Below are 18,620 nucleotides of genomic sequence, written 5' to 3'. Positions count from 1 at the left end.
TGTAACACTATCATGGAAAATATTTCAGATACTTTTTTTTAAATAATATATTTTTATATATATATATATATATATATATATATATATATATATATATATATATATATATATATATATATATGTCCACATCTCATGTGATTTATAATTATATTGTAAATATATATTTTTTTTAATTAGTTAATATTTTCGCTGAATGTTAGAGATAATTACTAGTTTGTGATGATCATATTAACAATCATTTTTAAAATATTACATTATATTTCAAACATAGTTTTTAATGTAATTTAATGCATGTGTATTATCCTAAAAAAAAAACATCACCCTTAATTATTATTGTGGACATCTGGCAACTATTTAAACGTTAGTCTTTTTTCAGCATGACTTTGTCCCATCTTTCAACATACATGGCTACTGCGTGACTTTTATCCTTTAAAAAAAAAAAGTAGTGAAGCAATTGATTTAGAAATGATCGATTTTTGTTTTCTATAAAAAGATTTTTCTCTTGCCCTTGGACGCCCAATGACAGCCTGAATGAAGCTTCCGTTGATGTCATGAGTCAGCTACACTGATTGGTCGTTGTCACTGTGTTTCCTGTTCGGATTTTACAACGCGCTCTCTGATTGGCCGAAGCCGCTGGCATGACAGCCCCGCCTCCACACAGAGGACAGTGAAACATGGCGTCTCTGAGATGTTTTCTGCGCTCGGGGAAGGTATTTATGTGGAAATATGGAGTCTTAGCAACATATTACGCTTGTACATATAAGAGGACAGTTTTACGACAGATATTGGCTGTGTGTTTGTCTCTCAGAGTGCCGTTTCTGCCGCTTTGCGGAGGGAGTTTCACAGGACTCAGCCGGCTGCGGTACAGGTCAGTGATGCTGCTGCTCCTCTCACCTTCAACAGATGCTGTGTCACAGTAAACACTAAACCGCGAGGAAGAGGCTTTCAAATGTGTTGATTATTAGTACGTTTGGTCAACCGATTAATGGTCACTGCTAAGAATACTAAGCATTAAGAATACTGTTAAGAACATGTCAAGAATACTAGCAAAAACACCATGGTAGTAGCATGTTTTGGGTGTGTACTACGCAATACCATGTATTTTAAACATTTAGCATGTTTTAATTTAAATTCTTTGCTAATGTATCATGGTAATGCCAGTTTTTTCCTTGTTTACCATGGTAAAGCCGTGTTTTGTTTTATAAATGTACCATCACTACCATGGTAATACCTTGGTGTTTTGGACATTTGCCATGTTTTGATTGACACTCCTTGCAAATATACCATGGTAATACCATAGTTTTTCCATTATGTACCATGGTAAAGCCATGTTTTCTTGTTTATATATATATATATATATATATATATATATGTATATATGTACCATTGCAATACCTTTGGTGTTTTGTTAATTTACCATGTTTTATTTGACATTTTTTGGTAATATACCATGGTAATGCTATAGTTTTTCCATATTTATCAAGCTAAATTAATCCATATTAATCATGCATTTATCATTTCTTTTTATTTGTATCATGAATACTACAGTGTTTTGTATATTTACTTTTTTTACATGTGCATTCGGGGTATTGTTTTATAGGAATTGTATAATAACATGATCCTTTTTTTACATTTTACCATAATTTATGGAGGTCTACCACGCTTTTTGCCATGTTGTTACTCTCTTTTTTTATACGTACTATGGCATTACTATGCTTTTCTTTGCAGTGCTTTTGAGTACCAAGTAAATCTCATAGTGCAATATTTAATCAGTGTCACGTTTTATATAAAAATTCTATGCTAGTATCATCTAATAAATGTTTAATATTGCATGAAAACATTCGGTTTTGCCTTTTGTAATTAAAACACTCTTGATTATTTTGTAAATTATTTCAAAACTATCATGGAAATATTTAACATCTCATAATTTAGTATTTTATATACAAGTACAGATCTTGTGGTTATACTGTAAATATTGTTAATAATAATAGTTAATGTTTTTTACTAAGTTAATGTTCATTTATAATAATTATATATTGCCAATTATTTTACAAAATTAATGATTATAATTAATAACTGATATTTCAGATCATGTTGTCAGCATATTTAAATGGATGTGCATTTATCTGATATTTATTTTGACCTTATTGACCCTATTTGATGGCACAACATGAAAAGTTAAACCTAGTAAAACTGGTCAGGTCACATTTTTCACCATTAATTAAACCGCGTCATTCTTATATCTTATTTGTTAACAGTGAAGCAACTGATGTTGAAATCATTGATTTTGGTTTCTGTAAATAGATTCTTCTCTTGCCCTTGAGCACCGTTGTTTTTCTGTATGTACCATGGGAAAGCATTTAATTATAATATTTAAACAATTTTTTTGCTTGTATCATAGGAAAACCCATTGTGTTTTCGTTTATTCATTGTTTTTTGACATGTACACTGGTATGTTATGTTTTATAGGAATATTATTGTTTTGTTTTTTTTTGTTTTTTTTTAATATGGCACGGTGGTACAATGTAAAACTCATAGTAAATGAATACGATTTTTATTCAGAACCATGCTTTACCATGTGATATATGTACAATTACTGCATTTTTTGTTGGAAAACGTTCTATATGCATTAACACGCTCTTGATTTTTGTAGGTAACGGTCCGAGATGCTCTCAACCAAGCCTTGGATGAGGAGCTGGAGAGGGATGAGCGGGTTTTCCTCCTCGGAGAGGAAGTCGCACAGTATGACGGCGCATATAAGGTTAGATGAAAAAAAAATTGCGCTATTTTGGCTATCAATAGCTCCAAAGCATCGGATCACCGATTGGATCACAAGTGGACGACGCAACATACAGGTGTAAATGAACTCGGAATCGTTTTGAGCTTGACCACTTCCAGAGGTAGTAAAAAAAACGTGTTTGAACGTATTGATTTCGTAGTGTAAACGCTCATGTGGTCGAATGTTCGAACAGCCACAAAAGACTGTCTACTCTCCATCTACTGACCTAATGTGTAAACATCATGGGAAGCGCGCTAGCCAAAAAGGATTTAAACTTTGTCAGTTGAAGACCCAAGTTTGGTTTGACGATGAAAAACATACCAAGCACAATGTTCTCTCACCATTCCTGATTTCTCGACTGAAGTGGTTGAAAGTGGACAAAAGAGACTGATTAAAACACCATGTGTAAACGGGAATGTGTCTGCCTCGTCTATTTGTGATCCGATCGACCAAAACACATATTAACACCAGGTGTAAACTGGGCCTTAAAGTGACTTGTTTTGGGTTGCAGGTTAGCAGAGGCCTTTGGAAGAAGTACGGAGACAAACGCATCATTGACACACCCATTACAGAGGTGAGAATGATGACATACTTGTGCGAAAATTGTTTCCGTGTGTTCTTAATTATTGGGTTTACTGAATCTTCCTCCTTTATCCATGCAGATGGGTTTTGCTGGCATCGCTGTTGGTGCTGCCATGGTGAGTTTTTCCTGAAACGACGATTATAAATGAATCTAAAAGCTACGCTCCCAAACTAACCAACCACATCCTCTTTCAGGCGGGTTTGAGGCCAATTTGCGAGTTCATGACTTTCAACTTCTCCATGCAAGCCATCGACCAGGTCATCAACTCGGCTGCCAAGACGTACTACATGTCTGCTGGCTTTCAGTCCGTCCCGATCGTGTTCCGCGGACCCAACGGCGCTTCGGCCGGCGTGGCGGCTCAGCATTCCCAGTGCTTTGCTGCCTGGTACGGACACTGTCCCGGTCTGAAGGTGGTCAGTCCCTGGAGCGCTGAAGACGCCAAGGGCCTTCTGAAATCAGCCATCCGAGACGACAACCCTGGTGAGTTCCTCACCGGATGAGACTGATGTTCAGGATGTACAGTAGATGTCGCCCTGACTGTCACGTCGTGTCTCTTTCAGTGGTGTTTCTGGAGAATGAGCTGATGTACGGCGTGGCGTTTGACATGTCCGAAGAATCTCAGTCGAAAGACTTCCTCATCCCTATTGGAAAAGCAAAGATTGAAAGACCAGGTGGGTTTGATATAAAAGAAAAATCACACGTATCACAAACTCTTTCACAACTAATGTGGACCAAAAGAGAAATATGTAATAAATTTGTCAGCATTTTAATACTGATAGTTCAATAATATTTTTATATTTAATTTAATATCATAAAATAAAATATTGAATAAAATTAATATAGATTTACTGTTGTTGTAATTATTAAAAATAGAGATAGTAACTACCCTGTCACAACTAAAGTGGACCAAAAGAAAAAATAAGTCATAAATGTGTCAATATTTTAATATTTACTCAAACAATTAATGACACATTTATGAATTATTTCTCTTTTGGTCCACTTTAGTTGTGTCAGGGTAGTTACTATTTCTTTTTTTAATAATAATAACAAGTTTATATTAATATTATTCAGTAATATTGTATTTTATGATATTGTTTCAGTAAATATTTAAATATTATTATAAAATAAAATATTATTAAATAATAATAGCAACAAATTTATATTAATATTATTCAATAATATTTAAAATATTTTTTTGGTCCGCTTCAGTTGTGACAGGATAACTTACAACACATTTATATTATTATTAAATATAAATGAATTACCCTGTCACAACTAAAGAGAAATATTTGAAATGATTGAATATTAATATATAATTTATATTTAAATTTTCTTACTCTAATATTTCGAATAGTATTTATCTTTTTTTATCCCTTGAAAAATCTATAAGTGCCACTGTTAATCGCTCTTATTTGAACTACAATCAATCACAACTTTAGAGTCATTGGTCTGAGTGGATGTGCATATTAATATTGGTGGTGTGCTGTAGGAAATCACATCACTGTGGTGTCCCATTCCCGGATGGTCACCCTGTGTCTCGACGCTGCCGCTGTCTTGGCCAAAGAGGGTATCGAATGTGAGGTATGACATCATCCTTTCAGCCCGGAATGGTTTTAAACACCATTTCCTCACATTTGATTGATTCAAATAACAGTTTTTAAGGAAAAGTGATTCAAAACACATTTGATTCATAGTATTTGCTCACATTTAACATTAATTTCTATAAGCTTATTGAATAGTAGTTTGAAGTGTCTGTGTTTTTGTCTGTAGGTGATCAACATGCGCACCATCCGGCCTCTCGACACAGAAACCATTGAAACGAGTATAATGAAAACCAATCATCTCATCACCGTGGAGGGCGGCTGGCCCCAGTTTGGAGTCGGGGCGGAGGTTCTTGCCCGGATCATGGAGGGTAAATATTACAATAATGCTCATTTGAAGTCAGATGCTATGTTTAAAATGAAATACTAGCGCACTACTTTTAGATTCTATTTTAGAATACAGTAAAATGTTGTGCTATATTGTTGTCACATGACCTCATGATGTTGCATGATTAATTACATTAACTACATATTATGTTCTTTCAAAAAATAGTGAGCAGTATGTTATTCCAAAGTCCAAACACACCCAGAGTGGTGTGTTCTTCAGCACGTAGATTTATTGTTTTATCTTTTTTAATTCAAGGTCCTGCCTTCAATTTCCTCGACGCCCCTGCGGTCCGAGTCACGGGTGTAGATATTCCAATGCCGTATGCCAAGATTTTGGAGGACAACAGCGTACCGCAAATCAAGGACATCATCTTCTCCATCAAAAAGACTTTGAACGTTTAACTTATCTCCATTTCAGGACACATTACATATTAAATACATGTTCTCTCCCGTTTCTGCATCAATGTTTGAGGAATAGGACGTTCTTTCAACTTACTGTTACATGGCTTTTCCCTCATTGGCGCAATATTAAAATTATTTTCAAATTTCAACTCTATAATGAGGTTGTGTCATGACGGTGAGGTTTATTATGGCTATAAACAACCAACCATGTGTATTATGCTGTAAATTCCACTGTAAACTAAATTAAACCTTTATCACTTTGGGTTGTAAGAATGATTGTGAAGTCCTCATAAACAAATAAATGGATAGAATTTTAGATGAAGTTTTGGGTTTATTTCTGTGGGATGTTTAAGTAACATAAAGATGTAGGGCTTGCCATATAAAATAAAAATGAACAACTGCGAAAAAAGAAACGCATAAATATTGAGTACTGGTACATTATGCTTTTCAGGACAATATTAGACTTGTACTGGAACAGTTCTGCTGACTTAAGTGTTTTGGATGATGATCTGATTTTTTTTTATAGTCTATGTCTGAGAGAGAAAGAAAGGGTGTGGGTGTGTGGTGGGCGGGGCTTCTGTCGTGGGTGTGTCTTATCCGCTAATCCCACATTGATGTCCCTGTCCTGTTCTCTCCACAACATAAACATTACAGTTATTTTACATCTTTTACTTGAGCAGAACGAGTCGTTTTTGAACATAAAGGGTTTCAAAATGCTCCTGTATTTTGGAAAAGTCACGAAAAGCCAAACAGGGAAGCAAAGTAACGTTATCCTTGTTTAAACCCCTTGTCCTCCATATTCCTGATGCTTGGGACGAAAGGAAACAACTGAAGTACATCGGACGAGGAGACTTAAATCCTAAAATTTAACGTATTTTCAACGAGGTAATAACTGAGCATTTGTATTGATATAATGCGATCGATTCTGTATATTTGTCTTGTATCATTTAATACGGTTTTATTGCAGCCGCTATAAATTAAATGCGTGCTGCATCATCTCGTAATTTCGTTAATATTGATAGGTCGCTGTTTTTCGTACATGATTTATATGATATCGTGTTTATATCTGAGACTTTTCTACAATATGTGGTGGTGGGATGCAGGGAAACCCTCGGTGTCCTTCATATGCTGCGTCATTCATTTCACGATACATTTCCATGGTAATCTAATCGATATTGCACTTGAATATGCTGTCTAAACTGAAATATATAAACTATGTCTTTAGTTTTAGTGAAGTGTTTATACCCAATAAAGACTGCAGAGAGCGTCATTCGTCACCATCATTGAAGAGGACCAGTTGGCCACATGGAGAATGGAGACTGGGCACACATGGTAAATATAAACGTATAAAATAACGCAGCGGTTCTCAAACCAAAACAGCGACAACATTGTTTACTCTACTGTATAAATGTAAGTCATCTTATGACAGAGAAATCATTTTATGATGCGCTTTGCATCAAAATTATTTTCTTTCTGCAGTTGCAAGAGTGTTTTGGGTGGTTGCTAGGGCATAAATATGCTCACCGCTCCCATGTAAAAAGAGCCCACTCCTATATTATTATCCTGTAAGCATTTTCAGTTAATATTTTCATGTTCCCTGTTCTAGCGTTAATATATGGTTAGGATGCTTTGCTATGCAGTTCCAGAGTGTTTGGCGATGCCAACATTGTTTACTGAACAAATGTAAACAATATGCAAAACAAGAAATTATTATTTATTTTTTTATGAAAAAAAATATTTTCTGATGCGCTTTGCTGTGCAGTTGCAGGACTGTTTTCGGTGGTTGCTAGGGCGTTGATAGGGTAGTTATTAGGGCATTGCTATGGTGTTCCAGCTGGTTGCTAAGCTGTTATGGTTAGTGATGGGCACTTTTGAAATGCTTTGTGAAGCTTCGAAACGTCTCTGAATCATTTGTTTCGAACCAGTGATTCGGAGTGCGTATCAAACTGCCAAAGCCGGGTGATTTCAGTAAGAAAAAAAAGGAAGAGTTGTTTTTTAAAAGTCTCTTATTGGTCTGATTAACCAAATTATCCAATTTGTTTGTAAAAGTTGTTTTTATGCTTGTTTGAACTGAGTTTTCGCTGTATTTACACTGTTCTGACCAGCAGGGGTCACCAGCGTGTGGCCTTTCGAGCACTTCGAAACAGTGAATCATTTTACAAAGTAATTGGTTCAATTGATTAAAAGTTTTGAAAAGCTTTGTTTCTCCCATCACTTGCTAGGGTGTTCTGGGTAGTTGCTAGGCAGTTGACTGAGCATTACTAAACGGATGCTTGCCGCCCTAAGAACATGATCTCAAGTGGCTCAAAAAGGAAGAGAAAACAAGCTTTGAGGGTCGGCCATTTTGTCTTATCCCAGTGGTCCATTTTGTCTGAGACCAAGGTTTTATGAAGAACAGAGTTGAATCCGAAAACATCTCATGTGGTTTTTACCATACTACTTGTGTGAAGCTCAGTTTACCATACTATAGTTACCATAGAAACCATTGTTCCTAAGGGTTTTGTCAATGCAGCTCAATACAGCAAATGTTGTTTTCAAGCCTTATAGGTAAACCTGCTTTAAAGAAAAACCAAGCTGGGTGAAGTTTTGCTGGGGACGAGCATGGATTTGATGGTCCACCAACTAGAACAGAACCTAATCAATGGATCTGCATAGCCATTTGTGTTGATTTAAGTTGGTCTTTTCATATCAGTTCTAAAACCAAATGACATTCTCAGCAGGTACAACATACATATTTTAATACTTTGAACATCTACAATTTATTTTCTTCTTTGTTGTAGATAATGGCTACATTTACCCTAAATGCTGTTTAGGCTGGTTGCTAAGCTGTTGGTCAGCGGTTACTAGGGTCTTCTGGGTAGTTGCTAGACAGTTTGAAGGGCGTAACTAAACAAGTGCTTACCACCTTAAGAACAGGATCTCCAATGGCTCAAAAAAGAAAAGAAACCAAGCTTTAAGGGTCAGCCATTTTGTCTTATTCCAGTGGTCCATTTTGTCTGAGATCAAGGTTTTATGAGGAACAGGCTTGAATTCAAACACACCTCATGTGGTGTTTTAAACTACAATCCATTCTTCCTGAAGCTCAATTTACCAAACAATAATTTCTGTAGTAACTGATGTTCCTAAGGGTTTTGTCAGTGCAGATAAAACCAGCAAATATTGTTTTCGAGGCTGGGCCCCAACCAAGTCTTTATTGGTCAACCAGCTTTGCAATGGAAAACCAAGCCGGTTTAAGTTTTGCTGGAGCATGAGTTTGATGGTCCACCAACAAGAGTAGTACCAAATAAATGGCTATGCATGGCAATTCATCTTGGACTAAACTTGTGTGTTCAGCAGGGAATGGTTGAGTGTTTGTTGTATCAGTACAAGTACCATCTTGACATTCTCAGAAGGTACAAAATGCATCTTTAATGATTTGAACATCTACAATTTATGTTCTTCTTTGTTGTAGATGATGGATACAGTTACTCTAAATGTTGGTGGCCATTTGTACACCACATCGCTGTCCACCCTCCAGCGTTATCCAGACTCTATGTTGGGTGCCATGTTCCGAGGCGATTTTCCCACCACACGAGATGCCCAGGGCAACTATTTCATAGATCGAGACGGTCCACTATTCCGTTACGTCTTGAACTTTTTACGCACCTCAAAATTGACTCTACCATGTGACTTCAAAGAAACAGAGCTCCTCCGGAAGGAAGCGGACTTCTACCAGATAGAGCCCTTGATCCAGTGTTTAGGTGACACTAAACCTCTCTACCCGATGGACACCTTTGAGCAAGTGGTAGAACTGTCAAGTACTCGTAAGCTCTCCAAGTACTCGAACCCGGTGGCAGTCATCATCACCCAACTCACCATCACCACCAAAGTTCACGCACTACTTGAAGGCATCTCCAACAGCTTCACCAGATGGAATAAACATATGATGGACACCAGAGACTTTCAAGTGTCCTTTACCTTTGGACCATGTGACTACCACCAAGAGGTATCCCTTCGCGTGCATCTAGTGGAGTACATCTCCAAGCAAGGCTTCACTATTCGCAACACGCGAGTTCATCACATGAGTGAACGCGCCAATGAGAACACGGTAGAACATCATTGGACTTTCTGTAGAGTTGCGCAGAAGGTTGAGGACTGATTGATGATGCATTCATGTCTAGTCGAACATTACTGTAATTGCAATAACTTTGAGATTGCCAATTGAGCAATTATAAGTTTAATGAAGACGTGAAAAAAATATATACTTGCTGCGACTCAAAATTAAGGCAATTTCGAAATTACTTGAACACACCACATCTCCACTGCAGTTCCTGGTTTGTTTTCTGTAGTACGTAATTCGTGCAAACTAGTCCTATTGTGTTTTATGCGTCTTTCCACCCACTTCAGAAGTTTATGGACAAAAGGAACCTGAACAGTTTTTTTCGTTTCTACAAGTTCAGTATACCTCGTTTAGGCAAAAGTGTCCCAAATTCTTTCCTAAATTGTCATGTCTCCAAATCTAAATACAACTCTTAAATGTAAAATTTTAACATATATTGCATCAGTGTTAAATATACAGTATTCAATTTCTATTTACAATATTTCCACAGATATTTTGTCCTGTGATTGAGTCTATAAACTAAATGGTTTGCATGATTCTGTAGTATCTACACTATTAGTGTTTAGACATAATTCCTCCCGTGAGATAAAGAAAAGTGATTTGTACTTGCATGTCCCCCCTCTTAATACCTCTTATGGCCAGCTTCTGGACCAGGCCAAATTTTGGAGTCCCAACATCCCATTTAAAATTAATTTTAGTCTCAAAATGCATGCAAGACTCAGGCTAGCATCGCTGAAGATGAGAGCATCATTTAAATGGTTTGAAAACCCAGATTAAATTGAAAGAGTTCATTCATGTGTGTAATGAATTGGAACTGCACATTAAAAACAGTAGTTTCATCATACATTGTGTGTTTTTGTTTGGTGGTAGATGTCTTCGTATAACATTTCATTGAAAGAACATTTTGTTTTTATTAATGAAATTTAATTTATTATTTTAATGTAATATATGTAAGTGAATTTTGGTGCCACTCTTTCAAATGCAATAACTTTAATAACTGGATTATGTCTGATTTTGAAATATTAGGTTTTGCTGTTTTTGTAGGGTTGATGGGAGTGGCTTTTACCTTCTTTTATGTTAAGATTGACAAAAGTCTTTTACAAGGTGTTGATCTTATATGTGTATCATTCATTTTTAGTAAATGGGTTATTTATTTTTACATTGAAGTATATTAGTCATAACCCTGAATTTCTGAATGTTTCTTTGTGAATTTGGCATTTAAATCTGCAGTGTGTATTTCTGTGCCACTAGTGGCACCAAATGTAATTGCAGTCTATTTGAGCGGTTACATAGCAACACTGACTCAACCAATGATGCATGTTCAAGGCGGGGGCTACATGTTTGTCCAATCAATGATAGGCAAACTTGTTTAAAAACAGGTGTGTTCGACATGAAGAGGCGCTGCGCAGACCGATCGGTGTATGACATAAAAGTACAGCGAGAGCAATTTGAAAGCATATGGAGCCATCTGCTCTCTAATCGCTCTTGTCTTGAGCATACTGCAGTTTTAGCATTGAAACTTATCAACAGTTTCAGTAGTAAAAGGGATAGTTCACCCAAAAAATTAAAACTGTCATCATTTACTCACCCTCATGTTGTTCCAAACCTGTATGAGTTTCTTTCTTCTGTTGAATACAAAAGATGATATTTTGAATAATGTTGGTAACCAGACAGTTTACGGTAGCCATTGACTTTCATAGTATTTTTTTCCAATGTAAGCCAATGGCTACTGTCAGCTGTCTGGTAAACAACATTCTTCAAAATATCTTATTTTTCTCTTATGAACAGCACATTCCAGGACCTAGTTTATGTCCGTAACGGTGGACATTTCTTCTACATTTTTGATTGGATCTTGGTGGAATAACACAAACAAACTGTCCAACATTATCAGATAATGATGCTAGGACAACTGACAGACACCTTAAGCACAGGAGGGACAGGACTTCTCATTGGTCCACTGGCAGTTTCTGCCCTACATCCATCATGAGACTAATCCCCAAGGTCTGAGCCAACCACCATAAAAATTCTTTAGGACTTTTTGGATGCAAGAGCCATGGCTGAAATGCAGGGAGGCCACAATGATCCATCCAAATCCATTCATAACTATGCTGTAAACTACAAACATCCATTTCATACTTATTCAGAGAAACAAGTACTCTCAGTGACTGCTATTTGTAGAGCAACATCTTACACAAATTCAGCAAATGAACAAATTAATGAATGTATGTATGATAGGTCATTCTTTTTACGTCTTGCTTAGACTTAGACTTGCTTAGAATATTGCCAAAGGTATTCAGGTGTTGGTTTGGAAGGTGAGATCGCATCAGTAAAATGTTAAAGACTTTCAACTGTGTGCTTAATGCAAATGAGTTCCACAGGGGAAAGAAGGGTGGGCCACACTGTGTGTGTCCCCACTGATGCCAGCAGCCAATCACAGCACTGGAATGGAGAAGCACGAAATTGCAATCTCCTCATCGGAAAGGGATAAAGGTACCCTTGAAACAGATTGTCAGGGTAAGAAAACACAGGATCCAGAATTTGTAAATAAGCAAGGCAGGGTGGTCAGGAATAGCAGCAGGGAGGCTGCAATGGGCTGAATGATGTCTGCCGATCAATGAAGTCAGTGAATATCCAGAAACAGCAAGGCAGCCAATAATCCAGACTCAAGCAGGAAGAAAACACACAGGAACAGAAGATTTGAGAGAATACTGATGGAACAGAACTGCAAGACATGAGAACGAGAAATGATCTGACAAGGAACACAGCCAACACTGACAATAACGAGCTGCAGGTGCGGCTGGTCTGATTAGCTCTTCAGTGCAGCTGGTAGCTAGGCAACGCTGACGAGCAATCAGACCAGTGACTGGAACACAACAAAGACATGTCAGAATGATCACACAGACACGTGAACTGTGACACAGACACTCCTTATTCCTAGAGTCTCAGGCCTGCGAAGGTGAGACAGAAAGAGATCAACCAAGTTCAGAATGAGACATTGCAGATACACTGCACGCACTTCTGTTCTCACCCTCCGGTTCGTCCAGAGAGACAACAAAAGATTCCATGATCTGGGTCTACAGCTTACGAGGCAGCAACAGATACGACCACATTCTGAGCCTCCAGTCTGTGAGGAAAGAGACATTAACAAACACTACGTTCAGAGTCTTCGTCCAGTGAGACAGTAACGACTACAGCACGTCTCCATGCCAGAGAGGCAAAAGCGGATTGACCAAGTTCTAAGTGTCTCAACCAGAGAGGCAGAAGACAAACAGACATTTGCAACAAAGTTAAGCTCAGAAGAGCGAACCTTCACTTCAAGGTTACTTTGTCTGTGTTTTCCAGATTGTTAAGGAACCCTGCACAAACTTCAAGGCCTCATCTGCGTGTTCCAGATTTTAGGAACCTTTGGTGCTCCAGGAGATCAGCATCCAACATATCTTCGCGTTCAAGGCTGTTAAAATGGATTCCAGCTCCTTTTCCCACTGCATTGTTACCCAGCACATCCAGTGGAAGACGTCACCGCCATCGGACTGCTCACTCGACCATGTGGAACATAAATATCACTTAAACAAACCACTTTCTAGAGACCTTGACATTGTTGTATATTATCAGTATATTATATATATATAATTTATTTATTTATTTATTTATTTTTTACATTAGAGGTAGCATACAGCTGATGGTAGTTAAAGGAGCACGCCGACTTTTTGGGACTTTAGCTTATTCACCGTATCCCCCAGAGTTAGTCCATACATACTGCTCCCAATAAGTGACAAAATAACGCCAACATTTTCCTATTTACATGTGATTTGTATAGTCACAGCATGATCCTAATCAATGTCTTCAGGATCACTAGAAACTCACAACTAGGTGTGTTTGATCAGGGTTGCAACTAAACTGTGCAGGACAGTGGCCTTCCAGGACCGAGTTTGAGGAACCCTGCTTTAAATGATGTTGACTATAACCACTAAACAACAAGCTGGTAAATGGCTCATAAGATCTAGCCTATATAGCCACTTGCATCATGGTTCAGCATTACTGGAATAGCTGGCGTGGCCTATCAGCACTGGCAGCTTTTGTTAGCTAGCATTTGTCATTGTGGTTTTATTTACAAGTCTGAAAAAGAGATTTCTACCAAGAATATGTGTGTGTGTACAAGTTTGGCTATACTTTTGAGGGCCAAATGTCCTCACTTATATAGTGAAATATTATGACTGACTAGTGAGGACATTTTATTAGTCTTCACTAGTTAAGGCTTAAATATTGGCCAAACTATGTTTTTATTTAAATGTAGTGTTTTACATATGTTTCTGTGATGGGTAGGTATGGGGTAGGGATAGGGGTTGGGTTTAGGGGATAGAATATACCGTTTGTACAGAATAGAAAAAGTTGGAATATCCTTATAAACCGTGTGTGTGTGAACGTGCAGGTGTAGGTATGAGGGCATGTTGCTAGTTCTATTTTGGTGTTGTCTAATATCATATGTCTATGCTGTAGTAATTTGTTTTTCTGAAGAAAAGGTAAGTGGTGTTTGCTTGTGTAAAAATCACCGGTATTATGTTAGGGTGGTTGCCATGGTGTTCCAATATAGTTTTATTATATTACTTTATAATAACTAGCAGTTGCTAAGGTGCTCTGGATGGTAGCTAGGTGGTTGCTCACTAGTCTCAGTCAAAATAGCCAATAACCATGTCTCTAAGATATTCCAGTCTCTTGATATAGTTCTTCCTTTAATACAAGTCTACATGATTTTTTTTGGTCCATTTTATCGCCTGCGTCCCTCAACAAACCACATGATTTGAATAATTCAAATGTGCACGCTTTTGAAACACTGCTTTGTGAAGCTTCGAAACCTTTGCGAATCATTTGTTTCAAAACAGTGATTCGGAGCACGTATCAAACTGCCAAAGTCACTTTATTTCATTGAACAAGGCTTCGTTTTGAATGTTTTGAAATCGACCAGTCTGCACAGCGATCTCAAGTTCGAACACACCTTAAATCAAAGACTGTAGAGCTGTGTCCCATTTCAGAGGTTGCATCCTTCAAATGTAGGCCACGCCTTCGAAGGCTACGAAGGTCAAAATGAGCGAGCGTTGTTAAATGGGACGGTCTAGCTTATAGAGGATTGTTCTTGTCGTCTCGCAACTGTGACAGCTGCTGTTGACGAGCAGCAGTAACGTTTGTAATGGACTTATATTCTGTAAACAAAACCAAATTATGTCCACCATGGTCCATTTCTGTAGATAATAAAGAGTATAACCTATATAAAACTGCATCTTGTTAAGATGTAAGTCAACAATTGAACAGCTTTAAAGCTTTTTTTTTTTTTTTTTTTTTTTTTTTTACATTTGTATTATATCATATTTTTATAGTTAAAACCCAATACTTACATTTAAAAGTGTATTGTGGCAATTTCTCTCAAAAAAATCCTGCACAATGATTTCTGGGGTAGGGTAGGCCGCAAAGGATCCATCTAATTCACCACATTTGAAGGAGCCTTCGAATTGGGACAGCCTTCGAAACGGCCTTTAAAGGAGCCTCTGAATTGAGATGCAGGCAAAATATACAAAGGCAGTGCACTCATATTACTATGAATGGGAGAAAGTGCAAGGCGCAAAATGGCGGAATAAGTCCTGCCTTCTTAGTAAAAGAGCCAGTATCAAATTGGTAAAGTCACTGCAGCTGCCATTAGAATCTCCGGTTGCTATAGAAACAGTCCTTTTTCTGAGACGTCCTAATACTGCGCATCTGTGCTTGGTGAACAGTTTTGGAGAATTTGATGTTTACCCATTCAAAGCGATAGGAGCTGCACTTGCATGACTGAAATAGCTGCCTGAGAGATGTTTCAAAGATGGCCTTTGCTTAAATCTGCAGTGGTCAGGTGGTATAACAGCCACGTGGTACAAGTCGTAGCTCTTCGAGTTTACACGTTGTAATTACAAGCCAGCTATAATTCACCTGTGCTTCCAGTATGCCCTCCCACCCTCCCTCGTCAGACCTCTGCCAGTTTCTCTTTCCAGTCACCACTGTCTCCCGTCAGCCCTTCGGTTCCTCCTCTACCATTCCTGTGGATCCACCTCGGGCCAGCCACTTAACAGCACCATCTGGATGTTTGGATCCTTCTGGCCTCGCCTCCACCACTGTTCCAATCACTCCACCTCTGCCGGTCATCCAGACTCCACCGCCTTGGCTCCTCTCTCCCTCGGCCTTCCCTGGGACCATTGGCCGTACGGCTCCACTGGTCTCCCTCGACTCTCCCGCTCCACCTTGGCCGGACATCGCCTTGCCTGGGTCACGGACTTGAGCGCCGTCCGCTGCGCGCCGTTCGGCTCTGCCTGGCTCTGCCTGGCTCTGCCCTCCCTTCGGCTCCACCCCGGCCCTCAGTCACTCCGGCTCCACTTCAGCCCTCTGGTACCCTGGTTCCACCTCGGGGGGTCGTCGCCACGGCCCTGTTGCGGCCTCCAAAGCCTGCGGTCTCGTGCCTGTCCATCGCGTCTCTGTCTGCGCTCTGGGCTCCTTTTCCACCGGCTCCGTCTCCATCCGTCATCCCCATGGCTTCATCGAGGAGATTTACACTATGGCTCCTCCCTCCCTTGACTCCACCGTGGGGCATCATCCTGTCAGGAGTCTGGATTTCCACCGGACTCCTCCTGCTCCTGGCTTCCCCTGGCTCCTCCCACCCTCCACTCCCCCATGGAAAGTTGTCATTGCCCTGGACTGTTTTTTTTTTCCCTCCCTCCCTCCCTCCCTCCCTCCCTCCCTCCCTCCCTTCCTTCCTTCCTTCCTTCCTTCCTTCCTTCCTTCCTTCCTTCCTTCCTTCCTTCCTTCCTTCCTTCCTTCCTTCCTTCCTTCCTTCCTTCCTTCCTTCCTTCCTTCCTTCCTTCCCTCCCTCCCTCCCTCCCTCCCTCCCTCCAGAGTTGCTGTATCGATAAATTAACTAAGGGTACGTTTATACAACAACGAATTACTTAAGATGGAAAAAGATGACAACATTATCAAAATAATTTCTGTTCACACGGATCCGTGAACACGACTAAAAGCTCTGTATTATGCATGCAGAAGTAATAGGCGATGTCACTTTGTAAAGAAAGACGTGCTTCTGCACATACGCATTCAAAGGCGCATGCCTATAGACTTCACACGTAATACGCATGTGTATGCCGTCACCGTTTTCACAGATTTACGTTTTTTAAGTTTACACAAAGATGGTAATGGTATCGCTTTCAAAACTAATTTTTAAAAACTTGCACTTTGAAACCTATTTCAAAGTTTGCTTTCTCAGGCCACCAAAACGCCATTGTTGTATAAATGAATGGCCAGAACGCATAAAAAGTTTTCTGGTTTCAGTTGAAAAGGGTCTCGTGTAAACGGCCCCTAAATTAATAACTAATGAGTTTTACAGCGGAAATTAATCAACACTGAATTTACTTAAACTGGACAATGACTTCTAGATCTGCTACACAGCCAAAACAATCTTTGTTGCATTCATTTCCTGTTATCACTGTAAAGCTGCTTTGAAATAATCTGTATTGTAAAAAGCGCTATATAAATAAAGGTGACTTGAATTGACTTGTCTTCCTCAATTGCCTGTGACCTAGTTTCTCTGTGTGTTTTATTAGTCATTATGTTCACCTGTCATCTCATTAATTATCTCATTGTTCGCTTTGTTTGTTCCATGCATTTAAACTTTGAGTTCTCCTTTATTCTCTGTCCATTCTTGTCAGTGTTATGTTGTGTATGTTGGTTCTATCTCTCTGAGTTTTTGTTATTAAATACTATTATACTGATTATCCTTCGTCTTTTTGCTGTTTATATAACCAGCACATTACATTTTACAGTTAAGAATTGTTACAGAAATTACGACATGGCGTGGACGCACCTTGATTTCTTTGAACCCATGAACCAGTGTCTATATTTCATCTACCTGATCTTGGATACATTTTATGCAAGTATAGTAGAAAGGAATATCTGTACTTAATAGTCTCTTATCAGCCTGATTAATTTAGCTTTCCATAAAACAAACAAAACAATTTAATAAAACAACATTATTATACAGACAATTCATATTTAATGGTGTTGTATGATTTATTTACACTTTAAAACATTTGCAATTGAAAAGTGTTTTAATGCATTTTGAGTTTCCACTGCATTAAATCCTTCTGACCTGCAGGCGTCACAACAGTGAATCATTTTGTGAAGCAATTGGTTTAATTGATTCAAAGTTTTATAAAGCTTTGTTTCTCCCATCACTAGCACACCCTCCCAAAGATGTCTTGACATTATTGGCCAACTCTTGCCTGCAACAGAGCCAACACCATCAAGGTTTGTTCTTCTGAAATATAAAGGTCATTAAAAATTAAACAAATGTGTAGCAGCCAATATATTTTTTAAATGTTTTTGTGAATTTATGTTCTTTGTTCATTTGTGTACATTATGTAATGATCTTCACTGCAGAACATGTTGTCCTAATTTCTGTGTTGACTGTCATTGGCCAGTCCACCAAATCATAAAATGGCCGCCATCAGGATGCTTGGGTAAATGTCCCTCCACACCAAAGTGGAAATATTTAGGAGAAAGTGCTATACATGGCTGTTAGGATACACACATCCAGGTCATTGCAGTGAAATCATCTAATAAAGCCAGTTGGATGAGCAACATAATTGCTTAAGCGATAAAAACATATCCATTTCAGAAACATGCTACATGCTAAATGTGACCAGTATGAAACAAATATTGGTGGTTGTGAAATTTTTAGTAGGCTATAGACTCAATATTTTCACTTTCCAACCCCAAATGTATGCATAAGGAAATTATGGTAATCCTGCCATT

At 38.4% G+C, this 18,620-nt stretch overlaps 2 protein-coding genes across 2 annotated transcripts; both read left to right on the top strand.

Annotated features, from left to right (window-relative positions):
• Positions 1-600: 600 nt before the first annotated feature.
• On the top strand, positions 601-6,008 carry pdhb (pyruvate dehydrogenase E1 subunit beta). Its single transcript, XM_079891188.1, has 10 exons — positions 601-710; positions 809-868; positions 2,654-2,761; positions 3,291-3,353; positions 3,442-3,477; positions 3,557-3,842; positions 3,923-4,033; positions 4,852-4,943; positions 5,133-5,274; positions 5,547-6,008. Exons 1-10 carry the CDS (start codon positions 675-677, stop codon positions 5,690-5,692), a joined length of 1,080 nt encoding a protein of 359 aa, XP_079747314.1. The 5' UTR covers positions 601-674; the 3' UTR covers positions 5,693-6,008.
• Positions 6,009-6,276: 268 nt separating this feature from the next.
• On the top strand, positions 6,277-10,634 carry kctd6a (potassium channel tetramerization domain containing 6a). Its single transcript, XM_079891189.1, has 3 exons — positions 6,277-6,577; positions 6,918-7,024; positions 9,144-10,634. Exons 2-3 carry the CDS (start codon positions 6,998-7,000, stop codon positions 9,828-9,830), a joined length of 714 nt encoding a protein of 237 aa, XP_079747315.1. The 5' UTR covers positions 6,277-6,577; positions 6,918-6,997; the 3' UTR covers positions 9,831-10,634.
• Positions 10,635-18,620: the final 7,986 nt, after the last annotated feature.

Source organism: Squalius cephalus (genome assembly GCF_949319135.1).
Source record: "Squalius cephalus genome assembly, chromosome: 13".
Classification (NCBI taxonomy): Eukaryota; Metazoa; Chordata; class Actinopteri; order Cypriniformes; family Leuciscidae; genus Squalius; species Squalius cephalus.
The sequence above is the reverse complement of the archived record's forward strand: the minus strand, read 5'-3'. Positions and strand labels throughout refer to the sequence as shown.